General features: G+C 39.2%; 1 protein-coding gene across 1 annotated transcript in view; it reads left to right on the top strand.

Moving 5' to 3' along the window:
• Positions 1 to 4814: 4814 nt before the first annotated feature.
• Positions 4815 to 20742, top strand: part of ASZ1 (ankyrin repeat, SAM and basic leucine zipper domain containing 1) — a 40004-nt gene continuing 24076 nt past the window's right edge. The window contains exons 1-4 of the mRNA XM_071423702.1: positions 4815 to 5010; positions 6563 to 6659; positions 11434 to 11556; positions 14497 to 14608. Coding sequence (XP_071279803.1) covers positions 4906 to 5010; positions 6563 to 6659; positions 11434 to 11556; positions 14497 to 14608 — 437 coding nt within the window. The 5' untranslated portion in view covers positions 4815 to 4905. The remainder of the gene's footprint in view (positions 5011 to 6562; positions 6660 to 11433; positions 11557 to 14496; positions 14609 to 20742) is intronic.

Raw genomic sequence — 20742 nt, 5'->3', positions numbered from 1 at the left:
GATTTGAGGTCTCACCACTTCCAAGTACAGAGGGACAATCATTGCTCTAGTCCTGCTGGCCACATTATTTCTGATGCAAGCCAGGGAGCCACTGGCTTTATGGCCCCATGGACACACTGCTTGGTCATGTTCAGTCTCAGTCTGCTGTCAAAGACTATCAGGACATTCCCAGTGCATACCTGCTCCCACATGCCCAATAAGGAAGAGTTATGGTTTCCTGTTACTTGGACCAGGTGTGACAGAATAGCACAAATTATCATAAAAGTCTCTTCCACACACTTCTGCACATAAGTTTGGAGAGTAGAATAAGAATGCAAGTATAAGATGGCTAGAAAACAGTACAACATCTTTGAATGGTTTTCACACACCTTGTTCTCATGACTCAGCTGTTGGCATTTGTAACAATTTTAGTTTATACCACTGGGGATGTGGACAGTATCACAATTACTCTTGAAGAGAAGACCTTAAAGCAGATGTAAAGGATATGATGACTTTGTTGGAAAAGATGGATGAGATTAAAGGAATGGGTAGCAAAGTCCACTTAGCACATCCTAGGAATTCAGTGAGGGGTTGAACAGTTCCTCTCAGAAGAGAAACTGAGTTTTTAGGAGCTCTGAATTACTAGTATCACTTTGGAGAGCCAGAATAATAGATCATAACATAAAATACCATCCTGACTTAATAAACTCAAACAAAATAAGTCTAAAAGACAATATATGTGTGGGAATTCTCACAATGCCCAGAGACTACTGGTGGGCAGCCCCAGCAGCTGTAAAAGTAAGGGATAACCAAAGACTTGACATCCTATGGTAAACCTATGATAACAAGGCCATTCAGTATGAAGACATGACAATTAGGTTGTATGCTTTACTAACAAAAGAAAAGAAAGAGAAAAAAACAATACAAACCACCAAACATTGATTCAAAACTAGTCCCTTTTCCAAGAAGCCATATTCCTTTTGAATTGGTCAAAGCAAAATAAGAATGTGGCAGCCAATAAAAGTACTACATATATGAATACACTGAAATTTGTGGATAACCTTCAATCTTGATAAAAGTGGTAAGCCAAAGTGAGTTATCAGAATAAAAGGTAAACAGTGCAGAAAGCCCAAAGCAGCACTTGATCATTATAAACTGCCTTTAGAAAATTCAAACATTTGAGTTTCTAAGAGACAGGCAATACTATTACAAGTGGTTGCCTGAGTACCAGCAGAGAGTCAACAGGCTGAAACAAGAAGGTACTCACCATGATAACGAAGTGGGAGTACTGCCAGTTAAGATTAAGGGGACGAAACAGCATAGAACAGACTAGAGATAGTGAAGGAATGAGGAATTTTTAATAGAGAGGTTGCATCTAGTAATATCAGGAATTGTTCTGACACGGATTTGCTACACAGACCAAAGCTTCTAGGCTATATGAAAAGAAGCTAAAAATCTGCCTGAGTGACACTGAAATAAAAGAAAGTATATCCAACATTCTAATTCTTGTTCTAGGTTTTTTCATACATTACTGTCATAATAAGATACATTTTCACAACAGGATTCAGATTTACATCATGTCCATGAATTCCCCACTAAGTATGGGGAACTTTGACAATCGTTTAATGCTTCTACCAGACAACAAATTTTGCAAATAGAAAACCAGTTGGTATACAATTTATGCTCATGTGTTTGGCAGCAGATTGAAAGTTTTATATCAGGTACCATCCAGATAGATTTGGTAAAGTGGACAGGAGGAGCACAGCTGTAAAAAATGAATTATAAGCAAAACAGATAAAATGAAATGCTTTCCATCTTTTAAAATCCATTAGAATGACGACTGAAATAATTATGAACAACACAATTTGCTGCAGTGCAGTATCTAAACCAAATTTAATGATGGCAAAACTAAAACTGATTTAACACTAAGGGTGATTTCAGATCACCAAAAGAACACAGACCACTTAAGTGCTTTTTAGAGAATAAGTATCCATCTTTATACTTGAAATACCTTAAATATAAGACATGCTACAGCTATTTACAAGTCAGCTGAAAAATCATCCAGGCCAATATACACTACTTTGTTTCCCACTTGCTTCATGAACTTGACCTGCTAAACTGCAATCACTTGTGCTACTTTACTGGACTTTTTTTCAAATTATGCAAATCCCTGGATGTACTGTTCTTAACCATGGAACTGGTACAGCTGTTAGTTCACCATCTCCCATTTGAACATTTACTGGTAATTTGTCAATCCTGTAGACCCAGAGTTACTAAGCCTCTCTGAGAATGAGGATCTCTTACAATTTTCCCAGCCTGAGCCATTCTATAATCACCTCCTGCATGTAAAAGGAGTACTGCACAGCAACAAAGAAAAGATGTTAGGAAGTGTTCCTACAGGAGTAAGTAAAAACACACTGATATCTGGCAAATATGGATGACAGCCAGGACTTGCCATACTATCAACCAAAATAAGTCTGCCTAGCCGAAAAATCAAGACAGACTTCAAGGTCACAAATAAGCTGGAGTAAAAAGAATGTGAAAAAGGAGTCTGCATCAACAATAATGTCTGATTTACAGTACCAAGCAAACACAAAAAGAAAGATCACCTGCTACCAGCTTCTGTGTGATTGTCTTGCTCACATATGAGACAGCTATATGCTACACTGGCTGCAAAGTTCTTCTACACTGTGAGCCTTTGAAAAGAGTTGGGATTTTTTCTTTTAACACTAGGTACTATCAGGCCTGTTACTGAAAATGACCTTCCTAGAATGGTGCCCTTTGAGAAAGCAGCAGCATGCAGGTTGCATTTCAAGTGTCTGTTGTGACATTTTAATTTGGATGGGTTATAATGCAGAGAAAAGGCAAAAAAGAAAACACAAACAAACCAACCAACCATCTCCAAATCTCAAACCTGAACCAGTACAAATAAATCACAATTATCAAATACTAAGCAATTGGTAGTGTATTAAAGGTAATGAATTTATTCATAGTATCAGCACCAGTTAGAAATAACTCTCTTGGAACATGTGATGTCAATTGTAAAACATCACAGCTAGTTGTCTTTAGCTACTGGGGATATAAGTTCTACTAGCAAGTCCATCTTCTGTAACACAGCTAAGCTAAATGAATAATAATATGGAAGCTTGATTCTGGTTATGGTTATTATAAAGTTGAGTACTGGTAGAGTCAATACACATACAAAGAACCTGCACAAAAAAGGCATAAGCACTACTTTTCCTCTGCAGAAAACAAGAAATATTCAGACCAGTACTAAAAATCCTGAAAACTTAGAATAAAAGCTACAATTTTATAAGAACTGACATGGCTATAAAACCACTCTGTTATTACACATGGTAAACAATATATCTTCATTACCAAAATATTTTAAACTGAGATTAAGTGTATACAGCTAAATAAAAAAATATAAAGCTAATCCTTCATATAGAAGCATGTATTACAGTTGAGTCAATTTTAGCAACCTTTGCTCTGAGGAGGCTGTGTGAAAAGAAGGGGGTTTGTATTTCTATCAAGTTTCCAGAACTGGAAGTTTCTCTCATGGGAGTTCATTTAAAATGTTCACTTAGTTCTTACATCAGAGTTCCTCATTGTTAAGAATCTGACTTTCATTATACTTTAATGCAAACAGGCTGTCATATTTAACAGACAAGCAAATAAAATCCAGAAAATGCAGCTATTAATAATGTCAAGTGGGCACTATTGAAATATGCAGACCATGCAGGTTTCTTTTTTAATACGTGCAATTTTTATAGCACTTGGTATGTTCTAAGCATAACTCTAGCTAACCTGCAAATCCCAACAAAGAAAAAGTTGCCCTACACATTGCAATAAGAAATAAAAGTTAAGCAAAAAAAAAAAAAAAAAAAAAAAAAAAAAAAAAAAAAGAAAACTTTCACAGACACCTTCTGTTCAAGATGAGGGTAATACATTTTAATTACATTTTTACAGTGTTATGGGCACAAGGACTACACTTATCATTTTGTACTCTTCTCGAAGACCAAAGTCCTCTTCTGTCAATGGATGCTCAATTTCATTTCAACCTGGGGCAAAGTCTGAGATGAGGTCAAGGAGCAATGATGCCTGTGCATGAAATGCAGAACGTCATTCCTCGTTTGTTCTTCAAAGAGTTTCACACGAACCTTGTGATGGATGAGACATCATTATCGATCATTAGAAAGAGCTCTAACCACAGCTCCGGAACTTAAAGCAATGCCCTCTGTAGCCAGGCTAGAGGTCCAAAGTCTGGCTCATTACTCGCAGCTGCTGTTCAGCGTTCCCACGCGAGTGTCCCCCCGGCAGGCTCGGGCTCTGTGACACTGCGTGACACACGCATAGGTGCCCTCACAGGCTGCTGCAAGGTGAGGCGGGTGGAACGAGCATGTTAATGACACCAGCAATTAAAGAGGGAAAGCCGTATATTTTACCTTGAATCCACATACACAGACCAGCCACACATCTACAGACACAACTTCACACACGGCTCTGCTGCTTCTCCCACAAAGCAGCGGAGCCACGAGTGTGCCGTGTCACAGCCCCACGTGCTACCAGAACCACTGTCACTGATTCCTTGTACCCGGAGCCGTGCCGCCGTGCCCGGCGCAGAGCGGCGCTGCCCTCCCCTCCCCGGGCACGGCGCCCTCCCCTGCCCTCCCCTCCCCGGGCACGGCGCCCTCCCCTCCCCTCCCCTCCCCTCCCCGGGCACAGCGCCCTCCCCTCCCCGGGCACGGCGCCCTCCCCTCGCCTCCCCTCCCCGGGCCCGGCCCCCGCCCCTCCCTCCCCGGGCCCGGCTCCGCCCGCGGGGCTCCCCTCAGGCCGCGGGGCGGGGCCGGGGCGGAGCGCGGGAGAGCGGCCGCCTCGGGCACGTGTCCCGGCTGCGCTGAGGCGAGGCGCGCGGGAAGGGCCGGCATGGCCGCCGTGGTGTGCCCGTTCCGCGTCGTGGCGGGCGGCGACGAGGGCAGCGACAGCGATGACGGCGACTGGGACATTGGCGTCGTGCGGCGGGAGCCGCAGGTGGGGCTGAGCCTCCCTGCGCCTGGGGAGCCGTGGCCAGGCGGTCTCGGGGTGGGGGGCGGCCTCGGCTTGGAACCGTGAGGGGAGCGGGGCGCGGTGGGTGCCAGGGGAGGGTGCGGCTGGTGCTTCCTCTCAGGCTGTTTCCTACCAGGGTACAGTGTACCCTCAATTCAGTTAATGAAACCTGGACTGTAGGGGTTTATCTTATTACCAAAACCCTTAATGTTTATTTGAAAGCTCTTTCTAAGTAGCAGACCCTAGTCCTAATCGTATTTCAGCATGAGAGTAAATTTGAAAGTGACTGAAGGCCTGTAAGGCTGTTTTATATCTTAAATCTCTTGAGACTGTTTCTGGCTAACATGAAGATTTCAGTAGTTATATTGAATGTAACAGGTGTGACGGATCCATCAGTGTGAGGTGGAGGAGAGAAACCCTCACCATCTGTGAGGGTTTTTAAGCGTGGGTTTGTCTCATGACCAGAACTGAAAAATGGAAGTATAACTGAATTCTTGAGGTCTTAGGCTAAAGGTTACAGCCAGAGTTTAAGAGGCCTTGACCTTTATGTAGCTATTCCTGTCCAAAGATGTGTGTTGTTTGAAAATTGTTGCCTGAGTAGAATAAAAAAAGGGCTAAATTGTTCTGTTGACTGTTTCTCACCTATGGTTCTCTAGACACTTTTGTTAGTCTTTACAAAAGTTATTGGAAAGATGGGCTACAATGTGCTGTGAAGTTTGAATATTTCTAAGTTATAAATTGGGAGTTAAAAACTTATAATAAAAGACAACTTCATTTCATACCCACTTCTGTCTCTAAGGAAACTAGTGAATAATCAGTCCTCTGCTTACCAGTGTATGTAAATGTTTTGTACACTTGATATAGCTCCAGCACCAATCTTCAGCTGCATCTGCAGCTTTAATAGAGAACTAATCTATGATGCTTTTGAAAAGAACTTAAATTAGGTAACTGTCTGATGTGTAAACTAGTCTTTTGGTCAGTGCTTTTTTCAGCCAGCACTACAAATGCCTCTGTCATCCCAGAATTAGGATGACAGAGGAACTGTAGCCCTTCACAGCAGTGGACTTGTGCTGTTAGGCCAGCCAGTTAGTCACTGACGTCCCCTGACTCAAACTCAAACTTTCATATCTGTTAGTTGTATTTTTTAATGTTGTACTTCACAATGTACCAAAAAAAAGGTATAATAAATGCATTGCAAATTTTTTCTAGTGTCATAAGATGAAAAAGAATCTTAATTGAAATCAAATTATGGTAAGTAAAATTGAGAGCAGCATGATAGCAGGTCTGTTGAGAAAGAAGGTAATTCCATTTTCAGAGAATGGGACCCCTTGGCAAAATTGATATTAAAACTTAGGCTTTATAGTAGAACCAGATCTATGGAGATGAATAAACAAAAGTTATATGATGCCTTTTCCCCTCTTCTTCTGTGCTGTGTCCTGTCAGAGATTATTAGTGCTTTTGTGCTGAAACCAAGCTGTATTGTTTTTGCCTGGAAACAGTCTCCAGATTTTGACTTAATTTTTCTTTGTTTATCTAGCAGTTGGATCAAATGTTGCAGGCAGACAAGAATGAGGCGTTAAAGAAGGCTCTGTTTCGTGGTGATGTGTCACTAATTGAAGAACTCTTAAACTCGGGTGAGGAAAAGTCACTTACAAAGTTGAACATTTTTTCTTGAACTCAGCAAAAATTTCAATTCTCGTTTAAAAAAAGACTTTATATCCTTTACTGGAAACATTCACGTGTTCCTACATGCACTCAACACATTATTTTGAAAGATTAAATTACTTTTTCAGTGACTCAGATTCAGTATTCCAGCACATTCCTTCTAATTTATGTTTCTTTTGTCAATCAGGAGACCTGAAAATTAAGAAGACTCTGTTTGAACTATAACATGTTTCTTTGTTTTCAGATGCATCTTTAACATGCAAATAGCAATTAGAAGCACTGAATTAGAGGTGGTCTAAATTGAGGGGAAAATTCAGTGGGTGGTCATTGGTGTTGAAAGTTGTACAGCATGGGGTAAGAAGGGGAGGCTAAGCTTTTTTATTTTCATGTTTCCCCAGTTTGTAAATTCCTTTTCTTTTTTTTTTCTCTCCTGCAAAGCACTGGTAAGTGTCTGGTATGTGCCCTATGTAGAACTGCTGTCCTGGCAACATCAGCTGAAAAAAGATTTTGTGATTCTGAAAGGTCTAACAGGCTTTTTGTGGCATTTGTCACTAAACAGTAGTCTGTTTTAACGCTGAAAGCCTTTTTCCCTGTTCTGTTACTCAGCATTTGTCTTTAATGTGTTTGTTAATCAGTGTTAGGAAGATTGGATCACTTATTCAAGCATCCAGGGCAATCAGAAACTGCATAGCTGAGTTGACCTGCCTAGTGATAATTGTCAGCAAGTTCTGCTTCAGCAAGCAAGGAGAATATAGTAACCAAGAGTTTGTTCTCTGAGGAAAATTTGTCTTAGGGAAGAAAGTAGTTTCTTGGTTAGCAATGGTCTTTTTCTGAGTTTTGAAACAATGACATTATTTGCCCTTTTAGAAGCCAACTGTTTCTCACCACAATGAGGGAATGGTTTTCTTTTTAAATTAAGCAAAACTACTGCATGGACTGAAACACAAGAAGTGCAGTACAAGCATGAAATACATCTGTCTTGCTTTTAGAAAATATATTCTTATTTATGAGTAGAGTTCTAGTGCCTCAGATTGCTTATTTGTTTTCTCCACCATACATTTTAAATTGTTGTATTGCAGTGAAACAGCAATAGTTCACTTTCTGTGCTGATGCCTGCTGCACAGTGGACAGTTCTGTGCTGTTGGAAGATGATAACAGGTTTGTTTTAGAGCACAGGTTCAGGCCTAGGATTCATGCAGTCTAGTTTCCTGTCTCCTGAAACAAACAAGGCAGTATTATAAAAGAATATGTAATTTCCTTAAAATGGGCCCAGCAGTACATTCTGACCCATCCAGTACTCTTCTGCAAAGCAACACAGTGCCTATTTGGAGGCCTTCCTGAAGAAAGGTAACATTGTCAGTCTGGGGATCTGTGCTCAGATTAAATCTTTACCACCAGCAATACCTTTAGTGTAGAAGAGCTTGTAGGAGGCTCACTACCTGCAGTCAGCCAAACTCAAGGTTTTTGTTGGAAGCGGATTTCCTAGCAAGACTTGGAGCTATTCCTTCAGGTAGAGTGAGACTGTGTTGTTTTCTGGCTTGGTTAGATGTTGCCTTAGTATTTTTGGTGCTGCAGCAGTTTTACAGAGCTTCTTTAGGGGATGGACAAGCACAATGTTTTTCCTTAGCACTTCTGTTAAATGGCAACTTAGGAAAAAGTTTCTGAAGTCGCAAAAAGTAATGCAAGCAAGTAGCACCTTCAAAGATGATTTGGACATTTTGGTTTGCTTCAGAAGTAGAATGCTTAACACCATGTGTTCCATTTCCTAAAATGGAATTAGAAATTACAATTCATGACAATTTAGGCTGATTAAAGATACAGCTACAGTCAAATCCTCCGTTTTCCTTCAGCAGTTTGTTCCACTTATATCTTTGAGTGCTGGAGCTCATCTCATATTTTGTGAGCCAGTTCAGGGAATTATAAGTAGTAGTAAACAACAGGAATGGGAGGATGCCCAGTGTGTGAGAATAATTTTTCAGCTAGTTTAGGACTCTGAACCCTGAGTCAGGTGACCACCATAGCTGGCCCAGCAAAAGGAGACATTAGCAGCTCTAAGAGGACTCAGCTTTAAGGTCATGTGGGAGCAGACCTAAGTGCAGACAGACTTAATACTTCTGCTAAAGAAAAGTCTTAGAGAAGCATTTTAGAACTTCCCCTCAGGTAAATGATGTCTGAATGTGAATGGATTCCAACACTGAGAGTTGTTCTTTAACTGAATGGAATTATTTAGCAGAGTTACATCCTTCTCTTTAAAAATCTTTTCTACTTTTCTACAGCCTTTCTACTACAGCTATTATTAGCCCCAGTCAAGAAAGTATCTGAAAGGGTTATGGGAGATACAGTAATAATCACCAAAAAAATTTCTTACTTTGCTGTTCTTTTGCTTCACTATTATTCATATTCTTTACATGGTTTCTGCTGTAGAGTTTATCTGTGGCCAGAATGTGTTTATCCTCTTTACTGCTTAAACAGGAAGATATTTATCTGTATCTCAAATTGTAAAGAAGAATGTTACATCTAGTTTGTCTCCTAGCTATAATTTGTGGGGCCATGTAACTGAAAAGCTCCTCTGCTCATACCTACAGAGGAACACGGATAATTGCAGGTGGAGGAGTCCAAATAATGCCATGTGTCTGTGATGGCAGCAGCTGGAGGGGATGGATGACATGCTGATACTGGTGCTGCTGTGTTCCTAAGAGTGCTCTGTTTGTCTGTGTTGATCACTGTGACCAGTGGTGTGTGTGTGTGTGCCCCTGCTGGGAGTACACACTCAGCATTGATACGGGTTGGACCTGCAGTTCTGGAGTGCAGCAGCCTCTCTTCTCCCTGGCTGTTGGATCTGGCCTGATTTTTCAAAAAAGTTTTTTCTGGGCTTCACTGTTCTCTTGAGAAAATCTCAAGGGTCATTTAAAATGCTGAACTAACACTGCTTACTTCAATAACAGCTCATGTAATGAGAGTAATAACCTATTTGAGTAGTCATCAAGGTGAGACATTTCTGGTTCAGTCAACAACTCCTATAACCAAGCAGCCAAGGAGCCACATGACTGTTCCTGTTTCAGTTGTCCTTTCTTTGTCTTCCTCTGGGATTACAGCTTGTTTGCATTGGGATCATCAGTACCACTGAGGTACTTCAAGACAGTCAGTACCAAGATGGTAGGAGGTTATGCAGGACAAACAGCATATTGCCAAATAGATCATTCTACTTCTAGAACTTGGAAAAAGCACCAGCATCATAGCAGATACTGGCTGGTATCCATGGATGAAAAGCATTGAGGAAATGCCTTCTCAAGTGTTTTAATAAGCCTATTTTTCTCAAGTGTTTTAATAAGCCTAATAACTGCCAAGTAGGTCGTTAGTGTTGTTCTGATGTGTCTTAAAGTAAAAAGTTCTAGATGGGACTGCTTTTCTTCTCACAAGGAAAAGAGACTTAAAGACTGACAGGGTAACAGTTTTTGGGTATTTTTTTCTTCCTAGTATTACTTCAGTGGGCTGTTGAATATCAGACTTGATGAATTCTTGAAGTGACTTACTAGGAAGTACTGATATGACTGCTAAGGAACATTTGCTGGCTCCTCTTGTAGAACTTTTGTGGGCTTCAATGAAAAGTTTTTTACAATGCACACAGGCCAGTGTGCTAGTATGCAGCTAGTATGTGTAGGCTGCTAAGGAGATTTGATTGTAAATTCTGTGACTTGCAGGTGTTACAGTGCTTCAACACATGGCTTTCATTGGAATGCTACCTCTTTATTGATTCTGCAATTCCAGTGATCTTAAGAAATTAAAGAATCAATCCAAGAGCAGTGACCTGTTAGTCCCTCAGCTCTAATGACTTTATATTGCTACACTGAACACATCTTTGATATAGTACCACGACAGGGAAAGTACACATTTTGCATGAAAAAGTATGCATGTAGCTTAACTGTCACAAATTTCTTAGGATAGTTTTGGGGGGTTTTTTTGGAGTGTTTTTTTCCCAGAGATGTATTTTTGATTATCCATGGCCAGTCTAGGAGTAATATAGAACCAACTGATGGAAGCTTTTCTAAAGGAGGTAATACTTGTTGAAGGATTGAAAAATGCATGCAGGTATTTAATAGAAAGTTGTCAGATGAGTCTGTCAGTCTGGTACTTGGTTCTCAGTGCATTTGGGCAGGCTGACAGGCATGCTTCTAGCCATTTTAGCCATTCTGGCTGATATGGAGAGTAACAAACAATTCTGGGGATTGTGTTTGAACCTTGCATAGTCTCCTATTTTGTCTTTTTATTGAGATAATATTTTGTTCGTACTGAACATAAATCTGCTAGCTAACTGTCTTTTAGGACAGAGAAAAAAAGGAGTTGTGAGGCAGGAAACCCTAGATGTTGTGATCCTAATTGTCTGACAAGCAGTTTGCTTCCACAGCAGTCTTCCTGCCTTGGCAAGAGTCAAATTTTTTCATTTTGATTGAAGAAAGCTAGAGGTAGAGAAAACAGATTCTGTGTGCTTATATGAAATTACTTTTGCAGCTAAATGTTTGAGGTTTTTAGTGTAGTCTTTCTGTGGTACTTAATTCCTTGGATTGAGAACTGGGTAAATAAAGATGTATTATAAAAAAGAAAATGCCATAAGAGACTTCTCTCCCTTGTTCTAAATGCAAACGGGGTGTAACCTTTGTAATGATACATATTGAGAGCAAGTTTTATAAAAAGCATGTTTGTAGTGATGCAGTTTGATGATTGTAATTTCTTCAATTTTGACAGGTATCAGCATAGAAACCAGCTTTCACTTTGGATGGACTCCCCTGATGTGTGCAGCCAGCGTGGCTAACTTTGCAGTAGTACGTCTTCTTCTGGACAGAGGTGCTAATGCATGTTTTGAAATAGGTAAGATGGGAATGAAAAATACTGGCTGGTAATGCTCAGTACCAGACATTGTCCTTATCCTTATTCTCTTGTTTATATGTGTAGGGAAAAAAAATCTAAAGTTCCAGCAGAACTGAGACCCACTCGACCTTTCACAGTTTTGAAGGAAAAGCAGTAGTTTTGAAGTTAAAATTGTGTTCTTGGAATTGATCTGGAATCACCTGCTGCGTTTTCTTGTTCTTTCTCTCTCAATTCCACTTTCTCCCACACCTCCCAAATCCCAAGTACTTTTTAAAAAAGTGTTTGGAAGTAAGTGCTCAAAAATTGTAGTATAAAGTTGTACAGGTAAAACTTACTGTGTTTGATCCTGTTATGAAGTATGTATGTGCAGAAACCAGATAGCATCTCAAACAACATGAATAGCTTTCCAGTTCATGGGAAACTAATGTGGGCCTTTCTAAAACTAGAGTGCAATTTTTCTATTAAGAAAACTGTTCTTCATTGTGTTGCTAAATCACCTTTTTCTGCAAGAGTTCGGTGTAGCTTTTAAGTAATATCAATTCCTCTGTCAATTTTATTGGCATATTAATAACTCCTTTTCAACTTAAATTGTGGTTATTTTCAGTCTCTTCCGTTGCACTGGAATATTTATCCCACAGTACTGCCAAGTATGTGAGAGCAGTAATCATATTTTCCAGTAACTTGACAGTAGTCGCAGTAGTAGCAGAGTGAAATGCAGATGGTACAAATCTGATTCTGAAAATTTTCTCTAGCCTCTTAGCAGTTGATCAGAGTATGAGATTAGAGTAGATTGCCTACACCAAAAGCAAGCATGCCTTCTTCTAATCACTGTCCTTGTAGCCATTTTCAGAATTTCTGTGTGTGCCTACAGCTTGTACCTGTTACTTTTTTATGGCTATAGAAAGCTATAAATGGGGCAGAAACTGCTATGGGCAATAGTTTATGCTGACCAGGTAACCAAATGCATGGCATTTTTTCATGTGTGTGATCAGCTATCTTTGCCCAAAGTGGCACCTTGCTAGGATCGTATTTCTTGGTTTGTTTCCCTGTTAGACTGTGTAGGGAAACTCTAACTAGGGCATATGGGCAGCAAAGTACAGCCAGGAGCAATCTTCTAAGTCATTGATTTGGGTCAAGTCATGTATGTTCAGTAGAGCTGTGCTATCCTAAGGGGTACTGAATCTCACCAGCCCTCCTGCTATTTTTTACATCAGCAGGCAATCATACAAGTGATCCTATAACAATAACCCTTTAATGCCTATAATCCTGATAAACAGCTATACTGTTAATCACCTTGAGTCACTCTTCAGTCAGTCTCTGTAGCTAGTTACTTAATTTTACCCTTTTTGGTAGTCCACAAGAACTAATATATCATTTACTGTGTGGTGGGTTCAAAATCTTGCATCCTTGAGGAATAATTTCACCAGAATTACTGGAGTTTTCATCTAGTCTGAACATAAACTTATATTTTTGCAGTCTTTCACAGTTATTCTCTGTAAAAGAGAAATCTAAGAATTCCAAGGTGTTTCTTCCCTTTCATCTCTCGCTCACATGTATGAGCTATAGGTAGGCTGACAGAAATTAATTTTCCACTTTATCTCTGCCTGAGATAATGAATACAAATACAACTGCAGGTCCCTCCCAAATACCATTCTCAGACTAACAGTGCTTTATTTAAAGTCCTGCCATCTTTCCATTCATGTTGTAGTTGATAATCAGGTTAAACATTTTGAGTAAAAATTTGTCAGCATATAAAGTAATTTCTACATGAGGCAATTGAAAATTAAAAGATAGTATATTAAAAAAACAAGTTAATTTAAATGTAGAACTGAGTTGTAGAAGTGGAAGACAAGAGGTGGTAAGAACAGTGGGGGTAATGTACATAACAAACTTTTGATGTCTAAATATAATGAAATCTGACCTCATTGAAGAATGAAGATGTTAATTATACACAGTCTTAAAATTTCTAAAAGAAAATTAGAAAATATGTTGTAACACTTGATAGGATATGCAGCTAATATAGGTGCAGCTAATATTATACTTCTTAAATGGATGAAGGCATGTTGGAACTTGTGAACAAGTTTGTGCAATAAACAAAATGGGCAGTTACTCAAATGGCAGTGTTCTAAATGACACTGGGGCCAGCTAACACATAGCACCAGCTAAGGTGCTGTGTTTCCCAGATAGAAACCATGGTAATCATGGGAGGGAGGTCTCCTGTGTTCTGTGGGCAAACTGCAGTTGTACAGTTTTGATTTGTGAGCCAAGGTGGTATGTAACACCCAGCTGATGTCAGAGCTGGACAAGTAAATATGCTGGTATTCCTGTGGACTGTGTAGATGCTCTTAAAATCCACATCTAAGCCAATACTTGTAATACTTTTCCTGCCACTACTGAACCATAGTGAGTTAATAAATTTAATTCTTTCTCCTTAAGGCCTATCATGAAGCCCTTTTGCTTCAAGTGGCTTTTGTATGGGCCTCTGTTCTCCCCAAAATTGGTGTCACTATGTGTTCATAATACATTTCGTGTACCTTTTTCTATCCATTGCAGGTGTTACTTCCATTTACTGGAGAGGAGGAACAGGGAGTAACTCTACTGGTGTGGAATGTATTTTGAGAAATAAGCATCTATAGTTAAGCTCCAATTGTAGCTTTGGGGTACTTTCAAGCTATTTTAAACTTCAGTAGGAATAAATGCTTTACTACTGTGATTCACTGTCATGTTTCTGAGTATCTCCTCAGGTGCCTTTTTCTTACCTGATCATTCTAGTGATTTTTACAGACAGGAAAACAAGATTGTTAGCCTTTTCCAAATATCATAGAGTATCAAAGTCTCAGTAGCAACTCTAGCAAATTTAAAGCCTTTTAAAGGGGCTTCTGGATTAGCATGGTATTTACATTTACATATGTAATTCCCTAACTGCAAATTTCCAAACAGATAAATACACCGTGTTGATGGCAGCATGTAGTGCACAAGCTTCAGAGGAGAACATCTTGAACACTGTTGAACTGCTTTTATCAAGAAATGCTGACCCTAACCTCACTTGCAGGTATTGAAAACCCCACATCTGTGAATACAGTAGAGAATTTAATATTATTATACAGAGACGTGTTTATAGACATAGCTGTTGGTGGTAGTTAAGATGAAGTGTACATACTTCTTGTAATTTTACTGCTGACTGCTGTTTGTATAAGAAAAGATTAGTACCCAGATATTTACACCTGTTAGTACAGTTGTTAATCTGAGTAAATAAAACTGTGATCAGCTTTATCAAATTTTAAGTATATTCTTCAGCTGAATAAAATAAAAATTAATCTTAATTATTCACTTGACTGAAGTATAAGGGCAAGAAATATGTCCTCTGCCTTTCCTAAATCATATTGCTTCTTCTGCATAGGGATGGAAGTCAAATAATTCATTCTTTAAGTTTATATCCTACTTCTGAACTTTTTTGTGGATATCTGGCTATATTCTTTTCACAGAGTGCTTCCCATGGAAAACAAAATTCCATTAATAAAATACATTTATTCTGCTGCAATCTGGAATAATTTGGATTAAAGAGGTTAAGCTCCTTTTAGAAACAAATAATAGTGTCCTTCTTCAATTACAACTTTCTGTCTCACTGGTTTGAAGCAATGCATCGTGAGATGTCTGTAGTTTTACAGTCTGATGAAAGATTTCATTTCACATCAAAAAGAAGTAAATTCTGGACTGACCCCAGGATAAACTGTCTAACCTCTGCTAAAAAAATACTGCTTAGGTCAACTAGTTTTCAACAGTGTGGTACATTTTTTTGTACCACACCCTTTTCACCACACTACCTGGGATGTATAGACTGAGTAGCTCTCTAAAAAGAATAGAATTGAAGGCCTTTGGTTTTCCTTAGTAGAATTCAATTACTCAAGGCCCTGGACTTTACTATGAGCAAGTACTGATAGACAAGGAGGAAACAGAGTTCTCCTGAAGTGAAACTGATGTCTGGTACCAAATTTAAATGCTATTCTTTTATTCTTACCTGAGAGACTAGAAATTCTTCATGAGAGAAGAGAAAGCTACATACTCTGAAATAATTGCATATTGTTGTTGTCAGATACCTGGGTGTTAGAATAAACATCCTGCTTTAAAAAATAGGGGAAATCTTTGCATTATTAACTTTGTCTTGGGTGTTGGAAATGGAAGCAAGAGTGCAGAGCTGCAGGTTTTTATTTGGACAGGCCTTTTGCTAAACTTTGGGGGAAGAGAGTGTGAAAGCTGACACAAGAGGTAGGAATTCTAATTTTTAAATTTTATTTATAAACTTGGGGTATATTTTGTATGGTTGATCTTTATCTACAAATATTTATTTACTGTCTTTTTGTGTCCTTAGACCTTTTGGCTAACATGACCTATTCATGCATCCAGCCACATATGGTTGTGGCTTTTTCAGTTTTGCAGTAGTAGTCTTTCTCAAATGAAAAGATAAATTAAGTGACAATCAGAAATGTCATATTTGTGCTAAATAAAAGCAGAGACTTGAAGAATCCAGACCTTTTAATCTCAAACCTTTGAGCTGCCTTTATGCTTTTCCAGTGTTTGATATATGTGCATGCCACTCCATCATTGGGTCTGCTCAGACAACAGCTGCTGTTTCTCATGGACTTTTTGCTCTGTGCTCAGAAATGAGAATAAAACACAATAAACTGCCTTATGTGACGATAAGGGATCAAACAGCCCCTCTCTGTGGCACTGCAGTCCCATTCCACCTGTTTCATTAGGGCAAGCAGGATATTCTGTGGGAGTGATCAAGAACTGTCAGTGAGTTGAGATTATTGTGAAAGTACTTCCTGTGTGATCTGCTTGCAGCAGGGGAAGAACTAAGGTTCTATTAGTCTCATGGTTTTCTTAGCATGTAAGAACCAGAATGATTCTAGGAAGCTTCTCTTTTGTCCACCAGCCACTGGAGTGTGTGTGAATGCAAAGCAGAATACTTAACCTTCATGTAAGCAGGGTTTAATGTTTATCCTTTCTCTTTTGCTCCATCAGGGCAACCAGAAGGCTCTTTAATTTAATGACATCTGGAGGTGATACACAGAAACTTGGAGGGAGTGGGTCTAATTTATGAAATGTCTGTGGAGTGGGGAAGGACTAGGGGGAAAGACACATGATTTTTGAAGTGCAAAGAAAGGAGGTGAGTTTAGGAATGGGTAGGTAGATGGTTTCTTTGCAAGGGGATATGGTTCTGAGCAGAAAGTATTCAGTAGCGTAACTTAGGATATTTTTGATAAATCAGAATTGGAAACTGAGTACTGGTGGCTGTAAAAATACTGTTGTTGATGAGAATGTAGTGTGTCGGGTCTGGCTGTCTGTCTCTGCCCCGACACGGGTAGGGTGGTTCTTTGGTGGGCGCGATGCAAAGGACGAGTCTGGACTCTTCAGCTTTCGGTCTTCAGGTTGTTTATTATTTCTTATCTACAAAATTTTTCTGTCTGCCCAACAGAGGTCTGATCTGCAGGCAGTCACAGGCACTCTCTGACCACCCACGTGGCGGTCATGTCTTTTTATACTAAAACCTACGTATACAATATTTACCTTTATTTCCCAATGCTTTTCGCCCATGTTGGCAAGTGCACCTTCACTAGAAACCAATCCCCAAGTGCCAACATCATCACAGGAGATGGAGGACAAGAAGAAGAAAGAAGAAGGACAAGACACGCCCCGATCTCTCCATCTTGTCTCCATAACCCCCCTGTACCAAAAACCTTAAAGTCTATATCTCACCCTCTAAATGTGTCTCTTTTACACCTTTTACTCTAAAGTGATTCTCTTGTCCTCAGACTCTTGTTACTTCTGTGGATGGATCAAAATCAAGCCACCAAGCACTCTTGGCAACATTCCAGGGTTTTCGAGACCCCCAAGGGTTCTCCTGGCATCTCTGGACATCGGGAACGATGTGCTGAGATCCCACAGTAGTGTATCAAAGCATAAGTGCTAGCTGAAGTGTTTTGAAAGTCAAACAAGTAGAGTAATGGCTAGGTGAGACATGAAGGCATTGTAAAGCCTGCTCTGAATAGCCATTTTGGAGTACTACGGCCTGAATGCTTCATTTAAGTGAGTACTACCTTGAGAAATTTGTTTTGCTTATCTCATGTCATTCACCTTCCTCTTGCTCCAAAATGTAAATTATATACTTTATCCCTTTGTAAGGCTTGGAAATCTTCAAGTAGTGCTTTTTAATCTGCAGTGCTTTCCTAAAGTTATACTAAAATATGTTCTTCCAATATTACTTATTATATAGGATTTCCCACTTCATCACTAAATCCCACTAAGTCAGAAAATGGGCAAATAGATTATCTTCTGTCACTGTGAACACACTGTTGCCACTTAATTTCTCAGTTCCAGGCTTAATTTGTAGCAGTGGAGTGGGGAAACTGACTCCAAAAGATTCTGAAGATGCTTCCTGTTTATCTGAAGAATTGTTCAGTTTACAGATCAATAGACTAAAATAGTGTCTTGCAGCATCATTTCTTTGCTTGGGGATCTCAATAAGAAAAGATTGAGACTAAACTCTGGGTTAAATTGTTTTCTGCCTGCTGTATTTTTCTAGTATTATTGATACGCTGGTCTAGTTAATAAAGATGTATCCAGTTTCAAGGCTTTACTTAAAACTCAAGATCACTAATTTGAAATACTGAATTTTTATAGATGTCCCCCCAGTGGAAAGAAACCTGTGTGTAAATAGGAGACGTCTCCTCTCCTTCCTCTTACGAAATTTTCCAGGAAGGTGAAGTTTGTTGTGCTTGAGATTGTGATCCCAAACACAAGTATGTTTATTTGTCAAGAGCAGTGAATTCTGCACCACAGATCCAGTTTAGTGACTTCTTTAAAGCTATTCAATACATTTTTGAGTCAGATGCTTGCCATCTAGAAGGCAAAACTTTATTACCAGTTCTGTTATGGCTCTTGATTATCCACGATAGACAGCTTCAGGGTAGTAGGTCTGTTCAGCTTGTTGTCTTATGATATAAATTTTGCCCCATTTTTTCCACAAGGTAAAGTGAGCCTGTCGGAACTTCTGGTTGTATCTATGGATACATGTCACATACAAAGTTTGAGATGGCCCTAAAAACTAAAAAAGCTTAAATTTTTGTGGTTTTCTCCAGTCTTAGTATAAAAACAGGGAGACTTGGAGTGTGCAGCTGTGTTAGAGGATGTTTACATATGATATGAGGAAAAGGTTCTTTTGCCAGAGGGTAGTTGGGCATGGGAACAGGGTCCTAGGAAAATGGCCATAGCACCAAGTTTGAGGGAACTCAAGAAGCATTTGGACAATGCTCTCAACCAGGTGGTGTAATTCTTGGGCTTGTCATTTCTGGGGCCAGGAACTGGACTCTGTAATCCTTGTGGGTTCCTTCCAACTCAGAATTTTCTGTGGCTCTGAAGATAAACAAACAAAAATCTCTCTTCATTTCATGAGACCCTGCTTTTTATATAGGCACTGCAAAACTGGAGGCAAACATGGTGCTTAATTAATAAATTGCTTATATGCCTTTTAAGATTTTATTTATTTACTGACTATGACTTGAGTATCATATTCAATGGAAAAATGTCATGTGGCAAATTGTATCATACAAACGGATGTAATGGGTGTTTGGACAAGAAGGTCACCTGCAAGCCAGACTGCTGAAACACAGCAGTTCCTCAAAATTATGAAAGGATTCTTAAGATCTGTCTAGATGATTATCACTACACTCTCTATGAACATTTTTAGATTGTATGTATGTACCAATATGTTTAGTTTCTCTTCAACTTAAGCAGGAAACAGTGGATTTGCCATGTTAAAGCTTGCTGTTGTGGAGGTTTGTTTTCTCCAGTGCTCTTGTCTCCCTCCTGTGGCCGTACGTTTAAATGGATGCTGCTTTCATGGGGTGGCTCAGGGCACCCTCTTGCACCTAGAGGTGCAAATTTGTGCAGCAATGCATGTATTTCTATCCTGTAACAGCTTGTTCCCTTTGAAGTTAAAACTCAAGCATTAAAATTGAATGCTTGCAGTACTAATTGCACAATCATGTTGATGGACCTTTTAAATGTTGTATTTATTGAGTTTTACCTGCGAATTGAGCAGTTCTTTTAGTGGCTTTAGTGTCATTGAGTTTTTGCATTGATTTCTGGTATCATGCCTGTACTATACAGCTGTAACTACATCAAATTCTTTGGAGAAAAGACTATTCTGTAGCCTCAGGACTTTTGTTTAGTTTTTTTTTCCTTTGAAAAAGCAGAAGATAGTTGTGATGTAGTATCAAAATTAAAAAAAGGTTGAGAGTGAGAGAAATGAAAATGAAATCAGGTGTGATTGGACTGGTTTTGCAGTCAGATGTAAGTCGTAAATATTTCAAAGGTGATGGCATGGCAAGTTAGTCAAAGGCTACCTACCACTGAAAAGAAAGAAGCATGGGAGTGAGTGTCCATGTTGAGCAAACAAGTTTGCATTTTGTGGCTACAAATTATTAGGTTATCATCAACTTCTGCTCATTCTTTAAAATATAGATTTCTGTATATGTCTTTGTATAGACAGCTCTATAGAGATCTGTAGAGATAGCGAGATATATGGATATAAGTTATTAAGTTGAAGATGGAGATTATAGTCTTTCTCTATTTTTATAGTAATCTCCATAGGGTAATTCATGTCAGAAGGGATTTCAGGAGGTTTCTAGTCCAACTTCTTTAAAGCTATGTCTGCCGTAAAATTGGGCTAGGTTGCCATCTGGTCAATGAGATAGGAGAATAAAACATTTCTCTGAGCAGCCAGTTCCACTGATTGGCTGTGCTGCATGGTGAAATGTCTCCTCATATATAGTCAGAACTTCTGCTTTTGTAGTGTTGATGAACTAAGTTAGAGACTAGTTCTAGAAAATAAGAAATAGAAATGAGAAAGAAATAGAAAATCTTATTTTCTGTTCTAGACTGATACAAGTCTTTTTGCTTCATTACCAAGTTACTTTATGTTGTTGACTGTATGTCTTGAAGGTCTGGTTACCTTTCATTTTGCTTATCTCTGTGTGATTGACCTTTTTCCCCTAGCATAAGGTTGTTTCAAATTTGTAACGTTACTGGATTACATTCAGTACAATTTTAACTGTGTTTGCATAAGACAAAACATTATCCTTGTATGAATGATCAAAGCCAAAGAAAGATGTGCAATGCCTT

Source organism: Agelaius tricolor, unplaced genomic scaffold (assembly GCF_023055355.1).
Source record: "Agelaius tricolor isolate 1412-34295 unplaced genomic scaffold, bAgeTri1.0.p SCAF_3, whole genome shotgun sequence".
Lineage (NCBI taxonomy): Eukaryota > Metazoa > Chordata > Aves > Passeriformes > Icteridae > Agelaius > Agelaius tricolor.
The sequence above is the reverse complement of the archived record's forward strand: the minus strand, read 5'-3'. Positions and strand labels throughout refer to the sequence as shown.